The sequence below is a fragment of the Tamandua tetradactyla genome, chromosome 9 (genome assembly GCF_023851605.1).
Source record: "Tamandua tetradactyla isolate mTamTet1 chromosome 9, mTamTet1.pri, whole genome shotgun sequence".
NCBI lineage: Eukaryota > Metazoa > Chordata > Mammalia > Pilosa > Myrmecophagidae > Tamandua > Tamandua tetradactyla.
Window position 1 is genome coordinate 1,918,891 of NC_135335.1, and position 27,242 is coordinate 1,946,132.

Sequence of the window (27,242 nt, forward strand, 5' to 3'; positions counted from 1 at the left end):
CTTCCGTGGAAGGCTCAGCCCCCGGCGAGAGCTGGGCCCCTCCGCGCTCCCGGCACCTGCCCGCCGCTCCCCGCCCCCCCCCCCCCCCCGCGTTCCTGAATGGCCCCTCTGTGTGGCTGCCCCTGGCTCGGACCCCAGCCCACCTTGGGGTGGGTCTCGGTCTTGGCTGGCGTGTACACCAAGGGGCCTGAAATCATGGAAAATGCGAGAATTTCCCATCTCTTTTCCAGGTTCAGTCCCGCTCAAATGGAGAGCCACACCCGGCGCCAGCTGGCCGGCCTCCCCTCCCCGCGGCCAGCAGTCGGCCCCTCTCCCTGGGCCGTGCAGTCCCGGCCATGACCCCCTGCCCTGGCCTTGTGCTCCAGCTAACAGAGTCCCCCAAATCGCCCACAGACTCTGCACCTCAGTTCTTAGACCCTCGCCGAGTGTGGCTGGAGCCCCAGAGGCCCGGCTAGCCTGGCCCTACAAGGCACACATGGGCCAGAGAACGGGAGGCTGGGCTTGTCCAGAAAAGCAGGCTGAACGGACCCATGCCCAGAGAGACAGTGACCCACGGTTGACAGAGGCCCACGCAGCAGGGCCTAAAGGGCTGGTGACCATAGCGGGCATCCCCTTGGGCTCTGCCAGAGGCCCTGGGACACAAGCAGGGGCCGGGGGAGAGGGCTGGCTCAGTATCCTTGGGCCTGCTTCACCCAAGAGGCTGCAGGGGGAGAGCTCTAAATTCCCCAGCACTCAGCCAGCCTTCTGCCCCCATTTTACAGATGGGGAAACTGAGGTTTGGAGTGAAATGGGACCCCAACTGCGTTGTCAAATGACCCTCGACGGCTCTGTGTCCCTCTTTCTCCCCACAGGACACGTGACCATGTCCTGGAACTGGAGGACAGTGAAGGGCTGGGCCAAGTCAACGTCCCCCTGGACACACTGCATCTGAGCCCAGAGCTGGAGCCCCAGGACGGGCCAGGGCCAGGGGAGCCCGAGCCTGAGGGCCCAGGGGACGCCGCCCAGGGCCAGCTGGAGCCAGCAGAGGCCGGGGAGGCTTATGAGGAGGTGACAGTGGGGACGGGTGGCTCCACGCTGGCGGCTGTAGTGTTACTCCAACTCCTGGGCCCAGCCGGGCTTGTCTGCTGTCAGCACCGCTGTGGAACTCGTGGGGCCGGCCCCGAGCGAGCCAGCACCCAACGCCCTTAGATTCTGCAGCTCTTCCCTACTCCTTGGCTCGCAGGAGGGGTGGGACTTGGGGACCCTCTGGGCAAGTTTATCTTCCACAATCCACAGCCGTGAGACCGCCCTGGCCTCACGAGTCCCCTCAGCAGAGAATTCCAGAACTGGAACATGTCAGGGCTGGAAAGAGCCTGAGGCCCAGGGTGGGGAAAGGTCTTTGCTCCAGCAGGCTCTGGGTGGGAGGGCAGGAGGGAAGCCAAGGGTGGCCGACCAGTTCCCATAGCTTTGGATTTTCTTTCCCTAGCACCAGAAATGTCAGCAGTCCAAGACCCCCAGTCTCCTGGTCCTGGAGGGGGCTGCTGAGCAAAGCCCCCCTCCCCTGAGCCCCACCACCAAGGTAGGCCAGCCCCAGAGCCTGCTCCCTCTCTCTCTCTCTCTCTCCCAGACTCATGACCAAGAGCAAAACTCTGAGAAAGGCAGCCATATATCAGCTCTAGGAAGATGGGGCCATGTCCACTTTGATCTCTGCTGCTTCCTCTAGTGCCTAGCCCTCAGTAGATCCTTGTGAAATGAATCCATGGGTGGTTGGGGGGAAAGATGGAGTGGGTGGGTGGAAAAATGGATGGATGGAAGGATAGATGGCTGACCATATGGATGGGTGGGTAGAGAAAAGGGAGGCAGGAAGGAAGAAAATATAGATAAATAAATGGATGGATGGACGGTTGGACGGTTAGCTGGGTGGATGGATGGATGATTGGCTACCTGAGGCAGAGAGAGCAGAAAGAAGAGGTCACCCCATGAGCATAAGTCCAAAGGAGGCAAATCTTAGCTCAGATTAGGCCCACACTTCTGCTAGGTGAAGTTGCTCCCAGATGGACCTAGCTGCTTAGGGTAGAGGATGTTCCCTCCTCCTGGAGGGTTCCAAGATGGTGGGATGTGACCCTCTTTCTTGATACCAGAAAGAGGATTTCACCAGAGTTGGGAGGTCAGTAGAGAGGCTGGTCTCCCGCCATCTTGAAGACGCCAAGGCTTCCAACACATAAGGCTCCATCAACTGGGCCCTTGCTTTGGCCACCCGAGGCTCACCTCTCTGCCCACCCCCCACCCTGCCCCACAGCTCGCTGACAGGACAGAGTCCCTGAGCCGCTGCATAGAGAAGAGGTATGTTGACCGTCTTCCAGGCCCAGACTTAGAAGGACGCTTTCTCTGAGAGGGGATTAAGGGGTGGAGATCAGAGGCTGGGTGTGCCGTGGCACAGGGTGGGGTGGGAACAGCCGGGGGTGTGGGGATGACTCTTCTGCCACCCTCTAGTAACAGCGCGAGGAAGTCCCAGACGGCTCTGCCCATCTCCAAGATTGATGAGAGGCTGGAGCAGTACACCCAGGCCATCGAGGTACGCCTGGATTAGCCTCAGCTGTTGGATGCCCTCTTCGGTTCATCCGTCCAGCCCAAACCCTCCAGCCAGCCTGTGCTCCATCATCGCACCCATCCCCCTCAGTCCCACCATGCCTTCCCATCCAATCAGCTCCTTTCTATCTACTCTTTCCCCTCCACCCAACCCACCCCTCCAACTACCCACTCTCCTCCCCCCAACTCATTCCCTCCATCTTACCCATATACCTCCATCCAGCCGTACCCCTCCATCCAGCCCACCCCCCTTCATTTAACCCATGCCCCTCACTCACCCCTCACCCCTCTATTCAACCCCTTCCCCTCCATCCATCCACCCCCTCCACTCAACACTCACTCCTCTTTTCAACCTCTGTCCAGCCCATGTCCCCATCCAGCCCACACTCTCCAACACAGCTGTACCCACACCTTGCACTCCACCCTATCACTAAGGTACCCCAGAACAGGGCTGCCAGATGAGTGCACCCCCATTTCAGTCCTGGTTAAGGAAGACTCTGGACAAAATGCAGAGAGCCAGGAGTCCCATTTGCATCCCGGGGGTCTCACAGTGGGGACCCTCTGACTGTCCCACATGTGCCATCCGCGGAGGTGAGCCTGGGGCTCTGTCTTCTCTGCAGACGGCTGGGCGGACCCCCAAGCTAGCTCGCCAGACCTCCATAGAGCTTCCCAGCATGGCCGTGGCCAGCACCAAGAGTCTGTGGGAGACAGGAGAGGTGCAAGCCCAGGCTGCAGCCAGGACCCCCTCTTGCAAGGTAGGGCTCCTTCCCGCGGACAGGGCTGGACCTGGGAGCTTGGCAGCAGACTGGCTCCCTTGGAGAAGCAAGTGTGAGCGTGTCCGGAGTGAGGGGAGGGTAGACAGCGACCAGCAGCCTCTAGAGGGGCGGGTTAGCCGGAGGGCTTCCCAGGTTAAGGTGGCATCAAGGAAACTGCTGGTCAGGTAGACGCTGCGTGGCCGCCTCTTCCCTCTCCCTGCCTGTTGCCTGGCCGCTCACACAGAGGCAGGTGGGGTAGCCCCTGGCCCCGGCCAGGCCAGATCAGGCAGGAGAGATGGGGCCAGGGCTCCAAGCTCCCGTGGCAGTGTCTGCCCCTGTGACGTGACTTCCTCTGGCTCCCAGGATATCGTCGCCGGAGATATGAGCAAGAGAAGCCTCTGGGAGCAGAAGGGCAGCTCCAAGCCGTCACCAACAGTTAAGGTAGAGTCCAAACGTGGCCAGGCAGGGGGCAGGGGTCACAGGTGAGGGCCCCCGAGGGGCACCTGGGGGCCTGGGTAACGCCCACCTCCCTTCCCTGCTCTCAGCATTGCTTTTGCACCCCTTTCCGACAGAGCACCCCAACTGGGAAGAGGTACAAGTTCGTGGCCACGGGACACGGAAAGTATGAGAAGGTGCTCACCGAGGAGGTCCCCACACCCTGACCTGTCCTGGTGAGTCCAGTGGGCAGCAAGCAGGGCCCGGCGGCCAGGCCTCAGGCTGCCCAGGGGGCTAAAGGATGCCAGGCCAGGCCCGGGGGCCGCTGGGAGCCCTCCATGGTACACCGGATGCGAACTTTGTCTTGTGGGACACAGAAGGAGGGAAGTGGTGGACATAGCCCCTGGGTGGTCCGCAGGTCTGACCAGGGCACAGGGTAGTCTGTACCATCCCCTGATCCCTGGGGATTCAGCACCCCCCCCAACCTCCTGGTGATGGGACAGGAAGGTGAAATCACTGCTGACTGAGACACACGTTTATTGGGGGGCTTTGGTCGCAGGCTCGCCGACAACACCCGTCACATCGTGGGTGGGGTGGGTGGCCGGCCCACCAGCTGTTTCCTTGCCCCCAGCCCGGGGTCTGTGCCTCCCCTCCCCAGTCCTGTCCCACGACTCCCGTCCAAGCCCCAGAGTCAGGTCCTGGCTGATGCCAGCTGGGGACCCCAAAGCTGCAGGGGGCTGGGGTCCACTTCGCCAGCCTGCCCTGGCCACGCACCCTTCCGGCCCAGTCCCAGGATGGAGGACACACTCCCTTCCCAGCGGGCAAGGCTGGCTCAGGACTCACGCTGAGAGCTGGCGCCCCCTCTCCCACCAGGGAGGCCCCCCGCAAGCTCTGCTCCTCCTCGGGCTGTCGGGCCAGGCCAGGTCTGGGAAAGGGCTGGGGTGCGGGACCACGGCTGGGCCCCGTCCTTCCCGCCAGCGCTCAGGGCTCCCTTCTCCCTCCACCCAGCCTGGGCCTCCCCGGACGCCCCCTTCTGCCAGGGCAGCTCACTGCGTGATGAAGGCGGAGCCCCCCAGCACTTCCCCCTTCCCACAACAAACATACACTGTCCCCCAAACATCTCACAGCAAAAGGGACAGCAGAGACTGGCCGGCTACAAGCTCCCTCACTGCCTCCCCATGCTGCCCGGGAGCCCGGCTGCAGCGCTTTCCCCACCACCCTCACCGAGCATGTCACCCCACCACCCCCACTCCACCCCCAGCAGACCCCCGCTCTGCCGCCTCTGGGGAACCTCTCCACCACCTCGGTTGTCCCCTGAACCCCACGTGCACCCAGCTTGGCCCATGCCACACCTTTGGCTCCGTGGACATCCCCGCCTGCTCTGTCTGCCCCAGCACCCCCGCTGCCCGGACCCCCGGGCTCTCCTTGACACCCACTCCTCCCCTCCTCGGGCTGCCTCCGGCCCCCTGCGCCCCAGCCCCGTCCCACCGTCTGCTCCTTGGTCCACAGACACCTTGGCCGGGGCCCCTCTGGCCCGGGCCGACCACGTCAGGGCAGCCTCCAGCCGGTGGCCGTGCGGTTGAAGCTCCTGGGCACCGGGAGAGTGGGGGCCGGGGGGCGGGCGGCCTCCCGCAGCCTCCGGGCGTCGAAGCGGGGCCGGCACAGGAGCGGCAGGCGGCGCAGGCCGGCCAGGCCCCCCTGTCCCTCTCCAGGCCCAGCCGGGCGCCTGCGCGCCTCGGCCACCGACGCCTGGTACAGCACCGCGTCCCACAGCCGTGAGGCCCGGGGGGCGGGGGGCCGGGGGGCCAGGCTGGCGGGGCGCGGGGGCTCCTGTGGGTCCCTCACAGGGTCCTGCTGCGGCCCCGGGGCCGGGGGCGGCTCGGCCTCCACCAGAAGCTGCTTAAGGCGCGTCCAGCCGCTGGGCCGGGCCTCGGCCGCCACTTTGGGGTGGGGGCCCGACAGCCGGGAGGAGGGCGTCTCCGGGCACCGTGCCGCGGGATCCGTGGGTGCCACGGGGGTCGGGCTGCAGGGCGCGGGTCTTGGCGAGTGGCAGGCGGGGGCTGTGGGCACCGCGGGGGCCGGACTGCAGGGCGAGTGTCTCGGCGGGTGGCAGGCGGGGGCTGTGGGTGCCGCCACCCTGGCCCCCTCCTCGCTGAGCCGCGGGGTCTGCAAGCCGGGCGGAGGCCTGGACACGGGGGTGTCCTCGGGCCGCGGCTGGGCCGCCTGAGCGCCGGCGGGCAGCAGGCGGGTGTGGGCCACGGGGACGCAGGGCGCGGTCTGCGGGTGCTGCGGGGCTGGGGCTGGGGCTCGGGGTGCCCCTTCTGGGGCCGTCCTGGGGGGCTCCGGGGTCCCAGCGCGGGGGGACGGGGCCGGCTGGACGTGGGCGCAGCTGGCGGAGAGCATGGGCTCCTGCAGCGGCGATGCCACGTGGCGGGTGATGAGGACATGGGGGCCGCAGGCCTTGGGGGCCTCCTGGTCGTGGCTGGCCTCGCTGACCGGTGACAGGGAGGTGCGGAAGGGGCCCAGGGGGGCAGGGGGCCTCCGGCCTGCCTTCCTCAGAAGCTTCTGCAGACGCAGGTTGTCCTTGCCAGGCTTGGGCAGCAGGGGCGGCGGGCGGCGCGGGGGGCCCTCTGCGGAGGGCAGCGGCAGGGCCGAGACCAGCATGGCTGTGCCCTACGGAAGATGCACGTCAGGTACCCATCCTCGCCACCCCCGGGCACCACCTTGGCCCCCACCTGGCCCCCACCTGGCCCCACTCCGGCCCCAGGCCAGGACAGTGGCGAGTGGTTTCTGCGCTCAGGCACCTGCTGGGCATTCCCATGGGCACCGGTCAGTGACAGGAGCGGCACAGTCATGGGCAGGCGCGGGGCCGGAGCCACGCTGGCACGTGGGGGTGGGGGGGGCGTTGGGGTGCCACGTAGCAGGCCTGGGCCAGACCACCCGCCACCGCGGCCCGGGCAGGAAGACGGGAGGGGCGGCGCCGTCGCCAGTACGACCACAGGCGCGTCCGCCGCAGGCCGGCGGTCAGGGGTGGCGGCCAAGAGGCCCGGGGGGCTGGGGCTGCACGGTCGGAGATGCAGGGTCCGGAAGGCGGGCGCCGTTTCTGCTGAGCTCCGCTGAATGGGACACCCCGTGGACCTGGCTGCGGTGGTCCTGGCAGAGGCCCCCCCGGGTTTCTGGGCGCCACGTGTGTGCAAGGACATTGACAAATGGCGTCTGGGCCGAGCAGGGACTGCGGGTGGGGGAGGAGGGAGCGTGAAGCTGCTGGGGCCGGGCCGGGGGGCTGGCTCTGCCGAGGCTCTGCTGACGGAGGACGGGGCCACCTCTGGGGTGCCGGGACCCCAGGAGCCCCTGGGCAAAGGGGTGGACCCAGCAGATGCCTTGTGGGCAGCCGGAGCCAGGCAGGGGACAGCGGGACGAGGCCACCCAGCGCTAGCCTGACTTCCACGTCCCCCTCGCCCTTCCGTGTGCAGCCTCCCCAGGCCACAGGCCACCACCGTGTCCTCTCCTGCTCCGGACGCCAGCTGTCCCTGCGAAGACGTCGTCTCTGCCCGCTCGTGCCCTCCGCTGCCCTCCACCATACCCCGCCTCCCAGTTCTCCTGGACCCTCTCGATCCCCCTCCCTTGCCCCTCAGGCCACCCCCGAGGGGCCAGGAGCTTCCCCGGAAGGTGAAGACAGAGACCCCGAGAGACTTCCCGACGCCCACGACCCCTGCCCCCACCCCCCGTGTGGTGTAATAAAGCTCCTTGCGTGTCCCGTGCAGCTTGTCTCCATGGTCACTAACGGGGGCAAGGGTCAAGACCACCCGCAGGAAAGGCCCCGTCACTGGTCAGCTCTTCCCCACTGTGTGGGGGACCCAATCCTCTTGTCTCCAGATGTGGGGAGCTCTCTCCAGTTCCAGGCCCTCCAGAGCCTCGGGTCTGGGATCCAAGGGTGTGGTGGCCCCGTTGAGCATACACCGCGTGGAGCCCAGGTCCACAGCTGCGCTGACGTCCTCCTCTGAGGCCCTGAACCTAGGGTCCCCCACGTGAGTGTGGATGCACTTCAGTTTGTGCCTCAGACCAAGCACCCCTGATGACTAGACTGCTGTAGGGCTCACCCCCTACTCAGCCCTCAGGAGGTGCTCAGGGAAGGCCTGGTGGATGGACAGGACAGAAGACAGGTACATGGGCAGAGGACAGTTGTGTCAACAGAAGATGGGAGAATGAACAGGGGGTGGATGGGTAGATGAATGAATTCATGTCCAAGAGAATGGGTGGGTGGCAAAAGAGGGAGAAAGAGAGGCAAGTAGGGAGGGAAGATGGATTGCTGGAAGGATGGTGCTAAATAGAGATAGATGGATAGATAGATAGATAGACAGATGGGCAGACAGATAACTAGATGGGTAGATAGAGGACAGGAGAATGGATGGAGGGGTGGTTAGGTAGGTAAATGAATACATGCCCAAGAGGATGAGTAGGTAGGTGGTAGAAGACAAGGAGGGCGGGAGACACGGAAGGAGGGAGAGAGAATGGATGGACAGAAGGAAGGGAGATGCTGGATAGACAGAGATACTTTGATGGATGGGTGGATGGGTGGATGGATGGATGGATGGAGGATGGGAGAATGGATGAAGGGGTGGATGGGAAGAGAATGAGGGAGGGATGCAAAGAGGGAGGGAGGGAAAAAAGATGGATGGATGTATAAAAGGAAGGATAATTCTGGGTAAATAGGTGGTTGGACAGATGATGCATGAATGGATGGACAGATAGACGATAGGTAATTGAAGATCGAGGATGGGAGAGATGATTCACGATGTATAGATGGGTCAATGATGACTGACTAAGAGGGCTGGTGTTGGGTGGGAGAGTGGAGAGAGGTGCCCTCCCAGGCCCCCTCCTTTCGTTGGAGCCACACCCAGCTCTGATGCGTCTACCTGGGCTGCCTTGTCCTGGGACGCTGTCCGGAGAGCAGTTGCCCAGCAGAGCCCACCTCTGCCATCCACCCAGTCCCCAAAGCCTGTCCCCTGAGGCTCCACCGTCTCAGAGGGACAAATAAAATGGGAGGCCCTGGGAGGCTGGAGGCCAACTAACACGGCCAGCAAGGCGAGGTCTGGCGCAGTTGCCCACTCTTTCTTGCCCACGGTCCACCTGGCTGGTAAGCCTCTCCCAGGTGGCATGATTCTCCCTTCTCTCCATGTGCCAGCTTCTCCCAGGCGGCACAGTACCCCCTTCCCTCCACATGCCAGCCTGGATGGGAAGTTCACCAAGGGCCACCAGCAGGCATAGTCCCAAGGTTTGCCAGCGGGTGGCAAGGCAAGCAGCCAGGACAGAGACCAACGTGGATGGCACCTAGGGCCAAGGGAGAGATGGGTCCGCATTGCCAAAGAGACAGCCAGCCTTGCTTAGTGCTGTCCCACCCAGCCACTCGCAGGGGACTCAGCACCTCCCGGCCGGGCCGCGGGGAAATGGACACACGCTCTATCCCCTCTGACGGGGCGAACGACCCCACCTGGGCTCCTCAGTGGTCTCTCCCCCTAGGCCGGCTGGGGTGGCATAGCCCCTGCCTCCAGTTCCTAGAGAGGTTGAGGGGCTCAAAGGTGCCATTCCCCAAGGGGTACCTGGCAGGGACCCCAGGTCCTGCCCCCCAGGCATGCTCCCTGCCTGCCTGAGCCCCACCTGACACCCCATTGCTCCCCTGCTCTGGACACAATGGGCACCCCACAAATGCCTGCAGGACCAATACACGGATTGATGAGATCCCACGGGAGCTTTCAGGACACCCAGGATGGGCAGCCGGTCCGGGGTTGGGTGAGGCCACATACCCTCTGCGGGGAGCCAGCCGCTCCTATCTTAGGCCTGGCAGAAGCTGAGCTCCCGGGCCTGGCGGCTGCAGGCGGCACTCCACACCAGCCCAGCGCTGCCCGGAGAGAAGCCGGCTCTCAGGGCTCCGCCACCCCGACGGCGCACCCCGACGGAAGCCAAGACCCCGGATCCTGCCTGCCCGCCCCCTCGCAACCGCCTGCTCCCAGCCCCGGGGCTTAGTTAGCCGCAGAAGCCCCCCCGGGCCGGGCCCCCTCTCAGTTCCCAAGTTCCTTCTGGGGTAGAGTCAGCCCCGGGGTCGCCCTGGGACCCTCCTTCAGCCCCGGGCAGAGCCTCTTGGCCCAGAGACCACGGTGTGTGCAGCCCCCCGATGCGGCCTCTCCCCACTCCTCGGTCCCCCCCAGCCCCCCCAGGCCAGGCGCAGCTTACCTGTCCCAGGCCCTCAGCGCCCGTGGCCTCACAGCACCCGCTCTGCTGTCCTGCTCCGCCTCGGGCCTGGTGCCCAGAGGGAGGTCACTGAGGCCCAAAATAAAACCTGCCCCCATCCCTGTGACCTCAGCGTCCGCCTCCCGGCGAGCCCACACCCGGGCCTGGCTGCTGGCGAGCACCTGCCGAGGCCGCTGTGCCCAGCGGCCAGTGCCCTCCTCTGCTGGTCAAGCAGGGCAGTGCAGCAGCCGGCCGGACACCTGCGGGCACCCTGGTCCGGCCCAGGGGGCAGCCACATCCTCGGAGACCAGCCCCACTGTGGAAACAGGGGCCCCGTTCAGCCACCCCCAGGGAACCTGCCCTGACCCCAGAGGGCCCCCCACGTGGGCTCCTTTGGGGTGGCTCTGCAGACGCCAGGCTATGGGTTGGAGCTGCCCAGGGGTCTGGGTTGTTTGTGGGGCTGGGGCAGCCAGGCAGGCCGGGAGGGGCCCGACAGTTCTGAGCAGAAGGACGAGGCTGTCCCCAGCAGTTGCAGCCTCAAGGGGATGCCCAGGGGCTCGGGGAGGGGGGTAGGTGGGGCGGGGACTCGGTCCTGGGAGCCAGCAGCCCGGGGCTCTGCCCACACAAGCAGGTGAGCTTGGGCATGTGCCCACCTGTTTCCATCCTCTGGCTGGCTGGTATCAGGAGGTGCCAACCAAAGCTGTGCACAAGGCTTGTGAGGACCCAGCCGGGGGGTGAAAACGGGGCTGCTCGTGAGCCTACTGTCTGGCCACGCTGAGTCCCTGAGGCCATTCACTGGGGCTCGCATCCTGGGCACTGGCCCCTGCAGGTGCTTTTTGCCAGCTCTTGCCCCCAGTGGACAACGCCCCCGGCAGCTGTGCCCCTTCCCCTGAGCCTATGGGAAGAGGCACAAGGCTGTCACCAACTCAATGCCTCGGTTTCCCCAACCCCCAGGTTGGGGGCATTGGCCGGCATGGGGAGCCTGTGCTGGCCCGAGTGGGGTGTCTAGCGGATGGACGGTGCCACCTGGAGTCCTGGAAGAAGAAGGGCTGAGGGTGCGGCCCCATCCCGGCCTCTGAGCAGAGCACGCAGCTGGCCCCGTGGCCGGGTAGGGAGGGGCGCTCGGTCAAGCCCCTGGCAGGGAGGCGCTGATGGAGTGGGGGGATGATGCCAGGGGCCCAGAGACACCAGGATCCGTTGTCACTTCTTGTGCCCACTTCCTCAGCACCCTGAGTGGGATTCCCCTGCCCCCCGAGAGCCAGGCCTGGTCCCCAAGGAGGTTGAAACGTGTTAGGGGTCTGGCCAAGCCTGTAAAGCTTCCCATCTCTATGGGGGTCTCTGGGGGCTGGGCTGTCCACTCTGACAGGGGTCGGGGGGGTCTGGTGCCCTGTGCCCACGGGTGCAGGAGCCTCAGCCCTGCGACGCGTCCCCTCCAAGCGCACCCCTTGGAGGGGCATGCTCCTTGGGACCCTCCCTTCTCCCCCCTCCTCAGCCTACCAAGAATGTGCTGCTGCTGGGGGAGTAAAAATAGAAGCTGACACCCCCGGGAGGGGAGGGAGGACCTCGGCTCCTTCTCCAGGCACGTCCGTCCATCCTTGCCTTTCGGCCACCTCCTTAGCCCTTCCTATACTTGGTAAGGGGCCTGGAGGGGCCTGCGCCCAGGCACCCCGCGGGCCAATGGGCTGCTGGGAAAGATCAGATGTCACTATAAGACACGGGCGTGGGGGCCGAGCGGGCAGAGCCTGCAGCTGGTCCCGTCCACGCTGAGCGCCCGGCCCTGCTCTCTGGTCTCGCCACCCAGGTGGGTACGGGCGAGGCGGCCAGGCCAGGCTGGGGCCTCGGGCTGCGTCATGGGCACGTGCTGGGCGCCTCGAGGACGCTGTGGCCCGAGCCCTGAGTCTAAGCATGGCGGGAGGGTCCCTGGGGCTGCCGTGGGGTGGAGGTCAAGGCGCGAGGGCCTCGAGGGGTTGATGCCCGGTCTGGGGACTGGAGAGTGGCCAGGCCTTCCAGAGGGTGCTCAGAGCACCGAGTGACCTGCTCAGGGGTGGCTGCATATCCCGCGGAGCGCCTCCCTTAGCATGTGGGAACCCCCACAATCCTGGGGTCTACCGCCCCAAGTGGCCATTGCCGCCAGGGCCATCTTGGAGGGGTGGAAAGCCAGGCTGGGAGGGCGGAGGCCCAAGGAGGGTCCCCCTGGCCGGGATCCTTGGGCAGCAGTGGCCAGAACCCACGAGGAGTCTGGGTGCTAGAGCCTTGTGTTCCCCTCCAAGGTCAAGGGCAGGGGCTGGACGGGCTGGGCTGGGGTGGCTGAGGGAGGCCTGAGGAACTGGGCATCTGTTCTGGCACCCAGTCCTGCTCCCAAAAGGTGCTCCCCCATACCTCCTTGCCCCGAACCACTCCCCTTCCATGCCCCCCCCCATCTGCTCAGGGCCAGCGGGGCCCTCCCAGGCAGTGGGGCCTGTCACCCCAGGACTGAGCCCACCCCCCCGCCCTTCGTGGGTGCCCCTGGCCTCCTGGAGCCGTTGGCCGATGGGTCAGAGCCCCAGAGTGAGTGGCAGGACCACCTGCTCCCCTCCGGCCCCCCCACCCGACACCTGGGAAGGAGGCCCGCATTCCCAAGGGGCTGAGCTCAGAGGCTATTTTCAAACTCTCCCTCTGAGGGGCAAGTGTGACCTGACACCTGGCCGCCTTCTCAGCTGTCGGGTGGCACCTCCACCCCCCCCGGCCCCCGCCCCAGGCCCCCGCCGCTCCACCACCCCATGCGGAGGGTGCAAGGACCAGGGCTGTGGCCCAGAAGGACAGGGCTGTTGGGGGACAGCGGCGCCCGGAATGGGGGCCAGGGTGGAGCAGCAGGGGGGGCTGGAGCTGGCCGGGCTGAGACGGCAGCTGCGCCCAGGGCCTCCCACCCCCACCCCCAGCATCTTGGGTTTCTGGGCAGAGGCGTCCTGGCCGGTCTGGGTACCTATTCCTGGCCCCCGCAGCTGCCCCGGCTCCTGAAGGAACCCCACCTGGGTGCAGCCCCACGGCTGCCCCCTCGCGGCAGCCGGCAGGTGTCCGGGGCTGCGGCCGGGCCCGGGTGGGCACCTGCCCTGCCGAGGGGCGGCCGCGGGGGGCGCGGGGGCAGCCGAGTGGAGGAAGGAGCCTGAGATGGAGCCCGGGCAGCTGTAGCGTGAGGGGCCTGCAGAGCCCCGGGAAGGGTTTTCTGGCTGGAAACAGCCGCTGGCGGTTCCTGGAAGGGGATTTAGCAGATATCTGTTGGTTAATTTTGCATGGAGCTTAAGTTGCTCTGGGAAAATTAACATTCTTGAAAGAGAGCTTGGAAAACAGTTCCCACCTTAGAACTGCGATGCGAATGCATTTTTCGGGGATGAACGTGTGTTTTCGCTCCAGAGGCTCCCTGGGGGGACCATAAGTATTGTCTCCGAGTGAGCTGTGATGTGCTGTCAGGAACTGGGGTTTAGGACCCCGAGCCAACATGCTGATGCAGCTGCATGCTCCCAGGCCCCGCGCGGGTGGGTGTGGGACCCCTGCCCGAGAGAGACGGGGTCGGTGGTGGGGCTGGGGGAGCCCCTGCGCCCAGCAGACGCGAGGGCCCGGGGCCTGGGGGTGCAGAGGGGGCTGACACCCCGTACACGAGCCTCAGGCAGGCCTGGGGAGGGCCGAGGGGTGTGCAGGCAGCGTCCCTTTCAGGAGGAAAGGAGACCCCCCCCCCCGCGTCGGGCGCCTGTGGCTTTGACAGAGAGGCTGTGGTGGGCTGGGGGTGCACAGGGCATCCAGGGCTCCCCCTAAGAGAAGTGTGGTCCCCACAGGAGGAGCCTGGAAGGGAACTTGGGGCTTGCACAGGACAGTGGGGCTCTTGTGGGGGGCTGTGGGGGGGCGGGCAGAGAGGGAAGAGCCGGACCGTCCAGGTCAAGGAGGCCCCCCCAAGGGGTCCCGGGGGTCTGGGCACTCCAGGGGCATTCCTGATGACTGTGGGGGTACTCCACAGAGGGTGGGCTCCGGGTGCCGTCGGGGAAGGCTTCGGCCTTGGGATGTCCCTCCAGGACGCAGGTCAAGGACGAGCGGACCTGTCCTCCGACCAGACCTGTCCCCTCCCAGCCCCCAGCCCCCAAGCCCTCTCCTGTCCCCTCCCTGTCTCCGCAGGAACGACCCCCCTTCCACCATGTCTGACGAGGAAGTGTAAGTACCAGCCGAGCCAAGCAGCCCCCCACCCCTCTGAGATCCCACCTGGGGGGCTGCAGGGCCTCTGAGCAGACCCCTCACCTCCTCCCTCCTCTCTCTCCCACAGGGAGCAAGTTGAGGGTAAGTGCCCAAGCTTTTCCTCTCTTCGTCCTCTTTGCACCCAAAAAAGGCCCTTGGGGAGGGGCGAGGTGTGGACAGCTCTCCTTGGGGACCCCTCCCCACGCCTGGAAGCCCCTCTGGAAGCAGGTTCCCCTTTCTGTCCTATACCTGGGCCTTCCTCAGGACAGCCCCTGGGGACGAGGGGGGTGGGCCCTCGGATGGGGTGGGCCTCCAGGGGTGTCCGGCCTCCCCGTGAGTCTCGGCCACTGCTGGGCCCTCAGCTCGCTGTGGCCTGGAGGCCCCTCTAACATGGCGACTCTCTCCGTTTCTCTTCCCGTGCAGAGCAGTGCGAGGAAGGTAACTGGCTTCTCGGAGACCCCCAGCCCTCCTCCCCTCCTCCTCCTCCCCCCCTTCCCCCTCTCAGGCCCAGGGACCCACAGGCCTGGGGACCCTCAGACGGGCCCTTCTCTGTCCCTCTCATCTGCCCCCCTCCTCTCCTTGCCCCACGCTGCTGCCCCCATGTCTCTCCCGTCACCCCCCTCCTGCCCCCTCTGCCTCCACTCTCTCCCCCTCCCTGCGCCTCTCTGTCTCTTTTGCTCTTTCTTCTCCCTCCTTCCCTCCCTCTCTTCCCTGGCCTTTCCTCCCTGGTCCCTGGACTTTTGTTCAAGGTGCCCCGCACCCTCGGCCAGGTGTCGGCAGCGGGCGTCGTGCCCGGGCAGGTGCGGGCGGCGGGCGGGGCCCCGGGAGTATGGACGGACCCCGCTGGGCCTCAGGCCTCGGGCAGGCCTGACCCACTGGCAGGGCCGGGCTCTGAGCTTCGAGAATATTCTGAAAACACTTGGCCATCACATGAACAACGTGTTTCTTTTGCTGATGGGAGGTGGGAAGCGCACCTGTGCGCAGCCCGTGGCAGGGGGGCCACCCCTTCCCAGGGGGTCGTGTGCCCTGTCCCTCCCTCCACAACCCCGTCCCTGCACCCAGGAGCCCCACAAGCTGCGCTCGGCCAGGACTGGGGCAGGCTGCACCGAGTCCCCGCTTGGTCAGTGGACCTGCCCAGCCCCCTAACGCTGCCCTGTCCCCTCTCTCCCACCTGCCTGCCACCTCCTGCTCCTGTGTTCCTCTGACCCTCAGAAGAGGCCGAGGAGGAAGGTAAGGGGTCCAGGAGCCCGGCCTGGGCCCTCCCAACGACCCTCCTGGCCCCCTCCAATGCTGGATGGCCCCCCACCCCACCCGGCCTCTAAGGACGTGCAGTGTGCCCCCTCTAACCCCTCCCTGCCCCCACGCCCCTTCGCCTGCAGAAGTCCACTGGAAGCTCAAGGACTTCTGGTCCCCATGGGGGGTCCGGCCGGCTGGACCCAAGCAGGGGTGGGGGCGGGGCGGGCAACGGGAGCGTCCAGCCGGCCGAGGGGCCCCACATGTGGCCCCCGAGTAACCCACTAACCACGGCCACCGCTTGGCCAGAGGGGCAGGGGGCTGCACCTCCCCACCCAGGCCCTCTGGGGTCCCCACAGCCAGGGTGCCCAGAGCTGACCACCTCTGTCCCCCACAGAGTCTCCGTTTGGGGCCCTGTGGGACAACACGTGGCCCCAGGCCCCGTTGTGTCTCCAAGCGCAGGGGCTGGGGCCTGCAGGGGCGCTGGGTGACATGGCCCCTCTGTCCCGAGACGGACTCCCAGCCCAGCATGGGAGAGCGAGAGGGATGGAGGGACGCTTGCGCCCCGCAGAACAGCCCTGCCTCCCTCACACGGTGCCCCCTTGGGGCCTCCTGATCCCACCTGTGAAGCCCCCTCCTCAAGAACTGGGTCCAGAATGACTTGGGATGGGAGGTGAGAGGTAGAGGGGCTCCCCAGGCCTGCCTCCTTGCACCCCCTCTTTGCCTGCTGTCCTCTCCCTGGGCCCCAGGCCCTGGGCTGGCAGAAAAGGGCAGCTGGCAAGCGTCGGTCCACGAGTTCTGGAGCCTGAGGACAGACGGGCATGGGGGTGCAAAGATGCCCCCCAGCCCCAAGGCCCCAGGGCCAGAGCAGCGAGGAGTGGCTGCAGCCAGACAGCAGCCGGGCTTCTAAATGCCCCCTGTAGCCTCGGTTTCCCCATCTGTGAGGCAGTGAGGGGAGGGGCAGGGACGCCAGTCCCCATGGCCCTTGCTTTAAGATGCAGGGTGTGGGGTCAGGGGGATGGTGTCCACTCAACCCCTGCGTGCTCCTCACTCCTTCGGCCACTGACCCTCCCGCGTGGCCTCTGCTAACCTCGGATCCTTTCTCCTCTGACCTCTGACCCGGCCTTGCCTCTTGTCCCGTGGCCCTCTTCCCCCGTGAAGTCCATGCTCCAGGTATGTGACATGACTTCACCTGAGTGGACGTGTGTGCACGTGTAAGGTGCCAGGGGGCTGCGTGACTCTCCCTACGGCTCCGCTCGGTGCCCTGCAGCCCCCACTCGCTCCCTCCCCGGCTCTGACCCAGTCTCACAATCTTCTCCCCCTCCCTCTCTCTCTCCCCATGTCCCGCCACCACGATGCTGTCTGCAGAGGAGGTTCAGGAAGGTATGTTGTGAGCTCTGCAGAGCTACTCTGAGCCCCCCAAGCACACCCCACCTCCCTTTTCTTTCCTCTCTGCCTCTCCTCCCATCCCCAATGCACACACACACTCATGACCGATGACCACATCTGGCCCATTCTGGACTGGGGGCTGGGCATAGAGTATGGGCACGTTAAACCTGGAGTGCTGGCTCTACAGGACTGGGTGATGGGGTGCAGGCTTCCTCCAGGCTCCCCCCTGCAAAAGAGACCACCAGCAAGAGGATGTGTGGGGTCCAGCTTTGAGGAATGTAAGGTCTCCGAGAGAGGTGTGGGCTCTGGAAGAATGGTGCTGGGGTCCACTAGGACCCTCAGTGTCTGCCAGGGCGAGGCAAAGAAAAACAGAGAAGGGAAGGCAGGGCAGGCAGCCTCCACCCTGCCCCAGATAGCAAGCCAAAGCTGAGGCCGGGTGGAGGGGCAAGTGGGATAAAGCAGAAAGCAGGGCTGAGCCCAAGGTGGGGACGGCTGGAACCCGGAACCGCCAGGGGCCGTGCGTGCCAGAGAGCAATCAGTCACCTCCCGGCCTCCCAACCAGTGCTGGGCTGGAGCCAGACATGCCTACCCCAAGGAGGCCCCTGGGTGGGTCTCCTTCCTCCCACCGCCTGCAGGGCCTGCTGTACCCCTAGGTGGAGGTAAGGGAGCTGCAGGTTCTGGGGCTTGGGGCCCGAGTTGGGGAGTTCTTCTCAGCCTCCCCTCAGTCACATGGTGCCTGGGGGGCTTTGGTCCCCACCCCTACCCACTGCTGGGCCTTGAACCTGTGAAAAGACATGCAGGCAGCACAGGTAGAAGAAGTGGGGGGAAACGGGCCTGCTGGAGGTGACAAGGCCATCGTACAGCCAGTGCTGGGCCGAGGGATAGACAGGAGGCCAGAGCCCAGGGGCGGCCTGGGGGCTGGGGGGAGCTTGGCGCCTCTCCTGCAGCTCGGCCTCCCACCCCCCCCACCCCCCCTCCACCCCCTCTGCCGGCCCCTGGCCCCCCGCCCTCCCGGACTCCCCGGGGGTCCCTCGGCCAGGTGCTGCTTCCAGCAGAGCTCATAAATAAGGACACGTCCAGCTCAGCAGCTCATTTATTTTCTTGACCAAACAGTTCCTTCTGGGCCCCTCGGCCAGGTTCCCGCTCCCGAGGCGCCCCCTCCCCTCACTCATGCCCCCTCCCCCCAAGGTGGAGGAGAGAGTGACATCAGCCCCGACTGGAAAATCTGGGCCGCCAAGGCCAGGGGTTGTTGGCGGGAGTGTGTGTTTGGGGGGGTCCAAGCCGCCGCATGATCTACGAGCTGTGGTGATGTGCGAGGGGGGCTCCACCCGGCCCCCACCCCCACCCCAGGGCACACTCAGCCCGGGGTCTGACGGAGGCCCCCCAAGAAGACCCCCCAGCCTTGCAGAGGTCAGAGGGTGGCTCCCTGGGCAAGGAAGGGCACTCCCACCCTCAGAGGTGAGCCAGCCTGGGCTCCGCAGCCCGTTGGTGGGGGTCTGGGGGACCCCCAGGCCTAGGTGGGGGGCCTAACCCTCTCCCCGGCTCTTTGGATGAAACACAAGGATCCAAACTGAGCCAGGCCCAGGGTTTGAGCAGCTCAGGGATCCATGAGCCCCATCAGCCCCGCTGGGGAATGACCCCTGGTTCCAGCCCCACAGAGCCACCCCCAGAACCCCTCAAGGCAGCCTGCGTCCCCGCTCAGCGGGGGGGGGTGGTCTGGACTTGCCGTGGAATGGCCTAGAAGAGGCCAGAACCCACGGCTGCCCCACCAAGGCCCACGCCTCCCACCCCAGCAGGCCGTGCCTGGGCCCCGGCTCACAGCAGCCCTGACCCCACTCCTTCCGTGCCTCCCCAGCAGTCCTCTTGGGCCCACCCCACACGCACCCAGGGGTGAGAGGCACTGCCAGGCTCCCCTGCTGCCCACTGCCCGCTGTCCTGGCGCTGCCCTGCCACCCGCGCTGGCCTTTGTCTTGCATGTCTGCTTGTGCCCAAGGAGAGGTCGCCGAGGATGAGCAGAAGTTGGAGGGAGGTGGGGGCCAGCCTGCCCCGCCCACGTGCCCCCCCGGGTCCCCCACTGCTGGCTCTGCCTCAGCCCTCCAGTGCGGCAATGGAGACGACTGCTCACCCGTCTGTCCCTGCATGGCCCACAGGCTCTCCCGCCTTCTCCTTCTGCCTGTCTGTCTGTCCAGCCTCTGGCCTCCCCTCTCCCTGGCCCTGGGGTGTTGGAGACCCAGGTCCTCCTGCTCTACTCTGCCAAGAGCTTTGGGCTGCGGGGTCTCACTGCACCCTGGGGGACCCAGCGTGTACTGCCCAGCACGGGGTGGGGGAGGCCAGCCGGGCCGACCCCAACACCGGGGCCTCCTTCCCTCCTCTTCCCTCTTTTCAGCTTCCCCCACAGACCCCTTCCTTCCCGCCTCGGCCCTCAGTCCTCTTCTGTCCGTGGCCTTCTCTCCTGTTCCCAGATGGCCGGGTCTCTCCTTCTTACTTCCATTTCTTGCTTCCTCTTTTTGTCCCCCACTCCCCTCCACACCCCCGGTGCTTTCCCTGTGGCCCCACCCAGGGTCTTTCTGAGGCCCGCAGTGGGCATGAGACCCTGTCGCTCCTTATGGGCTGGGCCGGGGCCCCAAGGGCTGTGTGGGGAAGCAGGCAGCCAGGGACACCCTACCAGGGGCCCCAGCAGGCACCAGCCACCCCTTCTCACCTGTTCTCTCTCTCTCTCCCCTCTCCCCATGTTGGTGCTATGGTGACCAGAGGAGAAACCAAGGCCCAAGTGAGTTGAGGGACTGGGCAGGGGGCCGGGAAGGCTGGGCAGCAGTACTGGGTCCCACACTTGGAGGAAAAGCCCCTGATGGCCGGGGGCCTGGGACAGTGTGTCGGGCAAACAGCAATGCCAAGGGGCCAGGGTGTAGGGGAGCTGGCCTTGCGGCCACAGGTGGGACCCCAGATGTCACAAATTGATAGCTCCTTTCTGCCTCTCTTTGGCATCTAAAATTGTAGGTGTCTGAGCCTGGAAGGATGACAATGGGTGATCTGGGGTACATACTGGGGTGAGACAGCCTCAGTTCCTTAACCCCACATGTGGCAGAGATGGACGACCCTCCCCAGGGCCATGGGCCAAGGCAGGAAGGGGGGCAGCAGGGTGGGGAGAGAGCCAGAGAGAGGAAAAGAAGGAAGAGGGGTACAGGGTATTGGGGGAGAAGCAGCAGAGAGAGACAGAGGAGACGGGCGGCTCTCCCTGCCCACCCTTGCTGGGCCCTGCTGGGCCCTGGGAGTGAAAGCAGACATGAAAGTGGGCTGGGGGAGGGCTCTTCATGCCAGAGGCCACACCAGAGTGATCCGGAGCCTGAAATTCACACACATCCACTGGGCCCACTGAGCCCCTCTGATCCTTTTCTGGAGGGTCTTTCCCCACATTTGGCTCAATTGTGAGCATTTCAGGGATAGTTTTCTAATCCCAGCATTCTGACTTACAAGCCCACAGCTCTTTCTCATGATCCCTCTCTTTATCCCTTTGCGTATTCTTGCCAGCTTTTTGCTCTGCACGATAAGGAATTTTAAAGCAAATCAGCACACGCCCAGAGTTTGTTCCCCCTTGCTGAGGTATTAGGGATTCTCAAAAGCAGAGCGAAAACGCGTTCAGGGTCGGCTCGGCGTATTTCCATCATTTGCACTTTATTTTTCAGCAAAGTAAAACCAAGTAAGTCAGGATCACAAGATATCCTCTAGCCTTAAAACACTGTTTGTGCTTTCATTATAAAAATACAACACCTCATTAAAGGAAATTTGGAAAATGCTTAAAAGTCTAACGATGAAAAAATCACCTACCATTCTCTCACCCACCCAGCTGGTCTGTGGAAAGGAGTGGAAAGACATTTTTTCAAAAAAAACTTCAGTTCTTTCCACTCTTTTTTCCATACATATGGTTCGTAAGAAAGTTTAAACGCAGTGCTGTTTTTCAAACTGCGTGCTGCCCATACAACCTTGAATTCTGCTTTTTTAAAAAACTTAGCACTCTTCCTAAGTATTTTTCCATGTTTTCACATAGTCTTCTTAAATATTTTGAATGGCCACATAATATTCCATCCGTTGGACAAACCATAATTTTCCTAACCCCCCCCCCATTGTGGGACAGGAAAGGCTTTCCCCAATATTTCACGATCATAAATAACGCTGGGTGGAAAGCGTCTTCCGTCTTTAGGCTTATTTCCCTAGGCCACGTTCCCAGAACTGGAATTACTGGGTCAAAGACTACAAGCTTTCTTAAGGCTTCTGACATCCATTGCCAAATCGCTTTCCACGGGGGCCCCGCCAAAGTGCTCCCCTCCACGCAGCCCGAGCACATCTGGGCTTCTTCACCCGAAGACAGCACCGTGTGTTTTTCAACCTCGGCCGGTGATGGATGAGAAACCGCATCTCAGGGTTGTTTTCGTGCGCATTCCTTTCATTACGAGGAGGGCACACCCTCAGCCTTGTCTGCTAACAGGGCTTAAGCCGTGGTGGGTGCCCACTGCTCATTTATCTGACGAGGCGTCTCTGTGTTTTCCTTCGTTGTCAGTTTGCATGAGGTTATGAAGTCTTCTCCATATTTGCTGAAAATATTTTTCTAGTCTGGATTTTTTTTTTTTTGACTTTCGATTTTTGCCTTTTTTCACATACATAAGTTTTTCATTTGCACTTCGTCATCTGCTCATCTTTCCCTTTGAGGGACCTTCTGCTGAAGGCTCTGAGCTTAGAGAACCCTTTCTCCGTCCAGCAGCCGCGCCGAGCTGGGCTCCACTTTCCTTTATGGCTGGTTTTAAAAAATCAGTCGTTGTTGTTTTAACTCTTGAATCCATCTGGAATGTCTTGCAGTGAGGAGGGACTGGGCTGGTGGCTGGCGGATGGCAGGCCCAGTGGGGACCTCGTTCACTCTTCAAAGTGATCCCTTTCCAGCCCCCCTTCTCCCATTTCCTCGGGCCCTGCAGTAGGAAAGATGAAAGAGTATCAGAGAGATGCAAAGGGGCCTTCCCGGACAGGGGCACCTTCAGCCCACCCCTTTTCTGGACCTGTCTTCTGATCTAACTGGCCGCATTTGTTTGTTTGTTTGAGAAAGAAACAGAGGTTGCCCTTTCTTGGATAGATGGGTTAAAACAACCCTTGAAATGTTCAGAAGTTGGTAAAGCAGAGAAGGACACTAAAAGATTGAAACCTTCTCAAAGGGGTCAGGCCACTCTCTGGACAGCGGGTGATAAATCAGATAAGAACAAAGTACAGGCAGATGCGTCATCAGGCAAAGGGCCCTCAGCCAGGTGTGAGGGCCTGAAGGCCAGCCCGGGGCCCGGGTCAGGGTGGGTCACGCCAACCCTTTTGGTAGGGTCTCCAGCTGTCTCTCTCTCTTCTTCAGACTCACTGCTCCTAAGATCCCGGAAGGGGAGAAAGTAGACTTCGATGTAAGTTTTTGGGACCCAGTTCAGCCCACCTTCCCTCCTCCCAAGCGCTCAGTCTCCAGGCTCCAGGCTATTCCTTCTCTGATAGCCAGAGCTGGGCTTCCTACTTCCAGGCTATTACACCTTAATTCAGCCCTGGACCAAAAGAAGCCCCTCCAAGAATAGACATCTCTCTTCCTTCTTCCCCATCCATCTTCTCATCCATCTGTCCAGCCATCCACGCACCCACCTAACAACCCAATCACCCATCCATCCATCCCTCTCCATCCTTTCTTCCATCCACCCAACAATTCATCATCCACCCATCTGTCCATCCTTCTATCCACCCATCCACCAATCCCTGCATCCATTCATTCATCCATTCATCTATCCATCTGTCCATTCCTCTTCCATCCATCCATTCATCCACCCAACTGTTCATCATCCATCTATCTACCCATTCCCCCCTCTGCCTCCCCATTCATCCATCTCCCCATTCAAGCACCCATCCATGAATTCATGAGCACATCCATCTGCATCTCCATTCATCCTCCATCCATCCATTCATCCATTTGCCCATCCATCATGCATTCTTCCCTCCCTCCATCCATCCATCCATCCTCCCATCAGCCTACCCATCCATAACCATCCATCTGTTCACCATGCACCCAACCGTCCATCCATCCACCTGTCTACCGTCTGTGCATCCAGCCAGCCAACCTGCCAGCCGGCCTGCCATCTAACCATCTCTCTATTCACCTTCTACCCACCTACCTATCCATCCATTTACCCACCTATCCAGCTGCGTATCTGTCTGTCCACCTGTCTAGCCAGCAAATTAGTTTTCTGGCCAGTCTTTGCTCTGCCAGGACCACGTAGGGCAGCACTGATGACAGGGCCGAGTGAGAGCCCCTCACGGGGGTGCTGCTGACCTCGTGGCTGGGCAGGGCCTGAGCGCCCCTACAGGAAGGGCATGACTCTTACCCCATGGGCCTCAGGTGGCCAGTGGCCATGGGGTGTGGCAGGGGCTGTGGGTCCCTTCCAGCTCTCAGCTTCCACAGGGACCCAAGGAGTCAGGGCTCTTCTCTGGAGCAAAGGGCGGTGCTGCCAGCCCCAGGCGTGCTGGGGGACGGAGGTCCGAGAGGGGTGGGCGCGGACGGGCCTCTCCCGCTCCAGGACATCCAGAAGAAGCGTCAAAACAAGGACCTGATGGAGCTGCAGGCGCTCATCGACAACCACTTCGAGGCGCGGAAGAAGGAGGAGGAGGAGCTCATCGCCCTCAAGGAGAGGATTGTGAGCGTGGGCACCGCCCCTGCCTCGGTTTCCCCGTCTTCAGCCTGGGGCGTGCTCCCGAGGGCCTGGCGAGCCGGGCTGACTGGGTCCTCTGGCCGCAGGAGAAGCGCCGCGCGGAGAGGGCCGAGCAGCAGCGGATCCGCGCCGAGAAGGAGAGGGAGCGCCAGAACAGGCTGGCGGTGAGGCCCGGGCAGCCCTCCCGCCCCGCGACCCTCGCCCAGCGGCCACAGGCCTGCGGCGACACGCGGGTCTCTGACCTCGCCGCCTCTGGGAATTCCATCGAGGCTGGGTCCTGTAGAAGCCCTTCAGGAGGGCAGACCCCGGCCGGGAGCTTCCCGAAGCTTCCAGAAAGTTCCAAGCCTGGAGCGGGGCCAGCACAGCCCTGAGGGTGGTGGGGACGGCTGTCCGCAGGAGGAGAAGGCCAGGCGGGAGGAGGAGGACGCCAAGAGGAGAGCAGAGGACGACCTGAAAAAGAAGAAGGCGCTGTCCTCCATGGGTGCCACTTACAGCAGCTACCTGGCCAAGGTGAGCTGCGCCCCGGCGCGGGGGCTGCCCGGCCTCGGTCCCGGGCACCAACCCCCGCCCCGCCGCGTGCCCGTCCCCTGCAGGCCGACCAGAAGCGCGGCAAGAAGCAGACGGCTCGCGAAATGAAGAAGAAGATCCTGGCCGAGAGGCGCAAGCCGCTCAACATTGACCACCTCAGCGAGGACAAGCTGAGGTGAGGGGCGCCGGGGGCGGCCGCGGCGGGGGGGGGGGGGGCGGTGCCCCGAGCCCCGCAGACCCCCCCGGCCAGGCCTCACCCGTCCACCGCCGCAGGGACAAGGCCAAGGAGCTCTGGGAGACTCTGCACCAGCTCGAGACCGACAAGTTCGAGTTTGCAGAGAAGCTGAAACGCCAGAAATACGATGTGAGTCCCGGCCGGACCCCCGCCCGCCCGCCCACCCCCCACCGCAGCAGCCTCGGCCTCGCCGGGACCCCCACTACCCTGCGGCCTTCCCCTCGCGCACCCACGCGGGCTGCCCCGTCCCTGTGCCATGGGGCCGGCATCTCTGCCATGGGACTGTGCAGCCGCAGCCCGTGGCACCTCAAGTAGTCGGCCGGGCCCTGGGGTTCACGGGGGGCAGACCCGGGGGCTTGAGGAGCATCCCCGTGTGACTGGGGACAGGAAATCCCTGGCACCCGGACGTCCCCCCACAGCCTGCTCCCTGCAGCCTGGCCCCCCAACAAGTCCACTTTCTCAGAGTCCAGGGGATGACGACCTGGGGGTGCCCCCTCTCTGCCCAGGCAGGGACTTCCTCCTGACCATCGGGGTGACGGGGCCTCCGCCGGTCTCCAAGCACCCAGAGGGCAGGGAATGGGGACTGGGGTCCGTCCACCTGGAGTTGCTTGAGGGGGGCCTGAGCGTGAGGCTGGGGTCCCCAAGGCTGCCTGGGCGCCCGGGGACCGGAGGCAATGGGGGAGGAGAGCCCTGGGTGCAAACACAGACGCCCCCAAAGGTGGAGACCCGCCCCCTTCCCTGGGTACCCGCGGTGGGGCTCTGCTCCCGCCTCTCCACGGGGCGCCTCGGTTTCTCCCGCGCCAAGAGAGGACGCCTCCTCCCGGGGCCGTCCCCAGGAGCGGGGGCCTGTCCAGCGGGGATGGGCCGGTGGGGGTCGCGGGGCCAGGCCGGGAGGGGTGCCCCGGGGGGGTACTGGGCTGGCCCCGCGGCCGTAACCGCCTTGATCCTTGTAGATCATGACCATGCGGGCCAGGGTGGAGATGCTGGCCAAGTTGTAAGTACCCGAGCCCGGCGGGGCCTAGGCTGCTCTGAGCCTCTGGCATGGGGAGACGCGGGCGAGCAGGGCGGCCGGACGGGCACGGACCGGGAAGGGCCGCCGGGCCCTCCTGCCCCCCGGGCACAGGCTGTGCGCCTGCCCCGCTCCGTGCCCGCCCCATGGCCCGCGTGGTGGCAGGTAAGTGGCCAGCGGGGGCCGCCGTGGGCCTGTGTCCGGCAAGGCCCCGAGGCCGGTCTCGAGAGAAGCCGTGGGCGCGGCCGGGTCGCAGTGAGTCGCCTGTGTTGTTTGCAGATCACCAACCTCAGGAGCCGCATTGACCAGGCCCAGAAACAGTGAGTCGCCCGCCACTGCCCGCTCCGCGCCGGGCACAGGCGCCCCCGCCCGGGATCCGGGACTTGGGCCGTGCCAGGGCTGGGGCGCGCCCTCGGCGGATCAGTAATGAGACTAACCCCCCGCGGCTGCAGCACAGAGGCCAGGGCCGGGGCAGGCAGGGGGACCCCAGCACGGCGGCTCCAGGCAGCCTGGCAGCTGGCCTTGGGACGGCCCCTCTGCGGTGCTGGGCACACACCCGGGTCCCCAGTGCCACCAATTCACAGGGCCACTCGGGTCCCCGTGATGGGTTGGGCCTTTGCATGTTTTGCCTGTGCAGGCTCCATTCTCTGGGGGTCTTTGGGTGGCGGGAGCTCGGCGAGGGTCTCCTGGGCTCAGTTGCACCTGCCGCTGGCCCTGCTCCCTCACAGCTCCCCGGAAGGTACTGGGGAGGAGGATGCATCCCTCTGCCCTGGTCTCTGCTGAGCATGGAGCCCTCAGAGGCCTGGCACGTGCATGTGTGCATGTGCATGCGTGGAAGCCTGTGCACCGATGGGGAGCCACTCCCAGGGCTGCAGACACCCCTGCACAGGGGCTCGAGCCACGGCCACAGCCACCGGACACAGCCTCCTCCTAACTGGCCTTGCAAAAGGCAGCAGCCTGGAGGGGCCTGAAGGGGGGCATGGGGTGGGCACAGGGCCTCGGACCAGGTGGAGGCCACAGGCTGAGACATGGTAACCAGGACAAGTACTGAGGCCAGAGCGCACAGGGGAGGCGGACGCCACCTGAGGCGGGCCTTGCAAATCTGAGCACAGCCACTGGCCGGCCTGGGCAGGTCCCTTGGGCCCTGGTGGCCGCCTGTGTCCCGGCAGCCCTTGGGCAGGGAGGGGGGTGCCCAGCTTGCTGCACCAGCACCCCCCCATAACACACTAACCCCTTTGGCACAACTGTCCGGGCCGGGCAGGCCCAGCACACAAGGTGAGTGGAAGTTGCTCGGCCAGGGGCTCAGTGTTTGCAGCGGGGGGCACGGCGGACATCGGGAGGCCCAGACCCCTGCCCTGAGAGCGGCCCCTGTGGCCAGTGCGGTCAGGGCTGGGGCCTGCGGCGGCTGGGAAGGGTGGGCAGGGTCCCCGCTACGCCCCAATGCTCAAGCGCACCTTCCTTCCCGTCTGCAGTAGCAAGAAGGCTGGAGCCACAGCCAAGGGCAAGGTCGGCGGGCGCTGGAAGTAGAGGGCCAGGGGCCGCCGACAAGGACCCCCGTGGCAGAGACCCTGCACCCAGGGGTCCCCCACCGCATCCTGCACACTCCATACCGAGGCCCCTTCCCAGAGCCCACAGTGGGCTCACCCTGGGGACCCCACCACGTCTCTGTCCTGACCGTTCCCCTCCCCCGGGGTCTGTGAATAAAGTGAGACCCCCTCACAGGCTCGCGCTCACGGATTCAAGGGTCCCACGGCGGCTGCGTCAGGTGGGGACGGGCGGGCCTGGGAAGGCAGAAGCACCGGTGGCGGCCGTGCCATGGGGGGGCCCCAGGAGACGGGGCTCCACGTGGGCTCAGCTCAGGAATGAGGGCGCCAGAGCCTGTACCACGTGGGGGGCGCCTGGGGTCTCCATCGGGGAGTCTGCAGCCACCTCTGCTCCCACCCAGCGGC

At 64.6% G+C, this 27,242-nt stretch overlaps 3 protein-coding genes and 1 long non-coding RNA gene across 5 annotated transcripts in view; 3 read left to right on the plus strand and 1 right to left on the minus strand.

Annotated features, from left to right (window-relative positions):
- LSP1 (lymphocyte specific protein 1) overlaps positions 1-7,521 on the plus strand; it is a 34,860-nt gene extending 27,339 nt beyond the window's left edge. For both annotated transcript variants that reach the window (XM_077115346.1, XM_077115347.1), the window contains exons 4-11: positions 852-1,047; positions 1,466-1,558; positions 2,279-2,322; positions 2,473-2,554; positions 3,189-3,323; positions 3,687-3,764; positions 3,896-3,994; positions 7,232-7,521. In XM_077115346.1, coding sequence (XP_076971461.1) covers positions 852-1,047; positions 1,466-1,558; positions 2,279-2,322; positions 2,473-2,554; positions 3,189-3,323; positions 3,687-3,764; positions 3,896-3,985 — 718 coding nt within the window. In that variant the 3' untranslated portion in view covers positions 3,986-3,994; positions 7,232-7,521. The remainder of the gene's footprint in view (positions 1-851; positions 1,048-1,465; positions 1,559-2,278; positions 2,323-2,472; positions 2,555-3,188; positions 3,324-3,686; positions 3,765-3,895; positions 3,995-7,231) is intronic.
- Positions 4,279-10,029, minus strand: PRR33 (proline rich 33). Its single transcript, XM_077114820.1, has 2 exons — positions 9,990-10,029; positions 4,279-6,431 (listed from the first exon to the last, which is right to left on the minus strand). Exon 2 carries the CDS (start codon positions 6,420-6,422, stop codon positions 5,307-5,309), a length of 1,116 nt encoding a protein of 371 aa, XP_076970935.1. The 5' UTR covers positions 6,423-6,431; positions 9,990-10,029; the 3' UTR covers positions 4,279-5,306.
- A 1,649-nt stretch (positions 10,030-11,678) lies between these two features.
- Positions 11,679-14,289, plus strand: LOC143646457 (uncharacterized). Its single transcript, XR_013157472.1, has 3 exons — positions 11,679-11,787; positions 14,130-14,165; positions 14,275-14,289. It is a non-coding gene; the product is annotated as an uncharacterized LOC143646457 (long non-coding RNA).
- A 1,109-nt stretch (positions 14,290-15,398) lies between these two features.
- On the plus strand, positions 15,399-27,012 carry TNNT3 (troponin T3, fast skeletal type). The gene is made up of 11 exons (XM_077115348.1): positions 15,399-15,416; positions 16,788-16,802; positions 19,560-19,578; positions 22,192-22,237; positions 23,390-23,506; positions 23,608-23,685; positions 23,918-24,031; positions 24,115-24,224; positions 24,323-24,413; positions 25,573-25,613; positions 26,766-27,012. The coding sequence occupies exons 5-11, from the start codon at positions 23,423-23,425 to the stop codon at positions 26,818-26,820; spliced, it is 573 nt and encodes a 190-aa protein (XP_076971463.1). The 5' UTR covers positions 15,399-15,416; positions 16,788-16,802; positions 19,560-19,578; positions 22,192-22,237; positions 23,390-23,422; the 3' UTR covers positions 26,821-27,012.
- Positions 27,013-27,242: the final 230 nt, after the last annotated feature.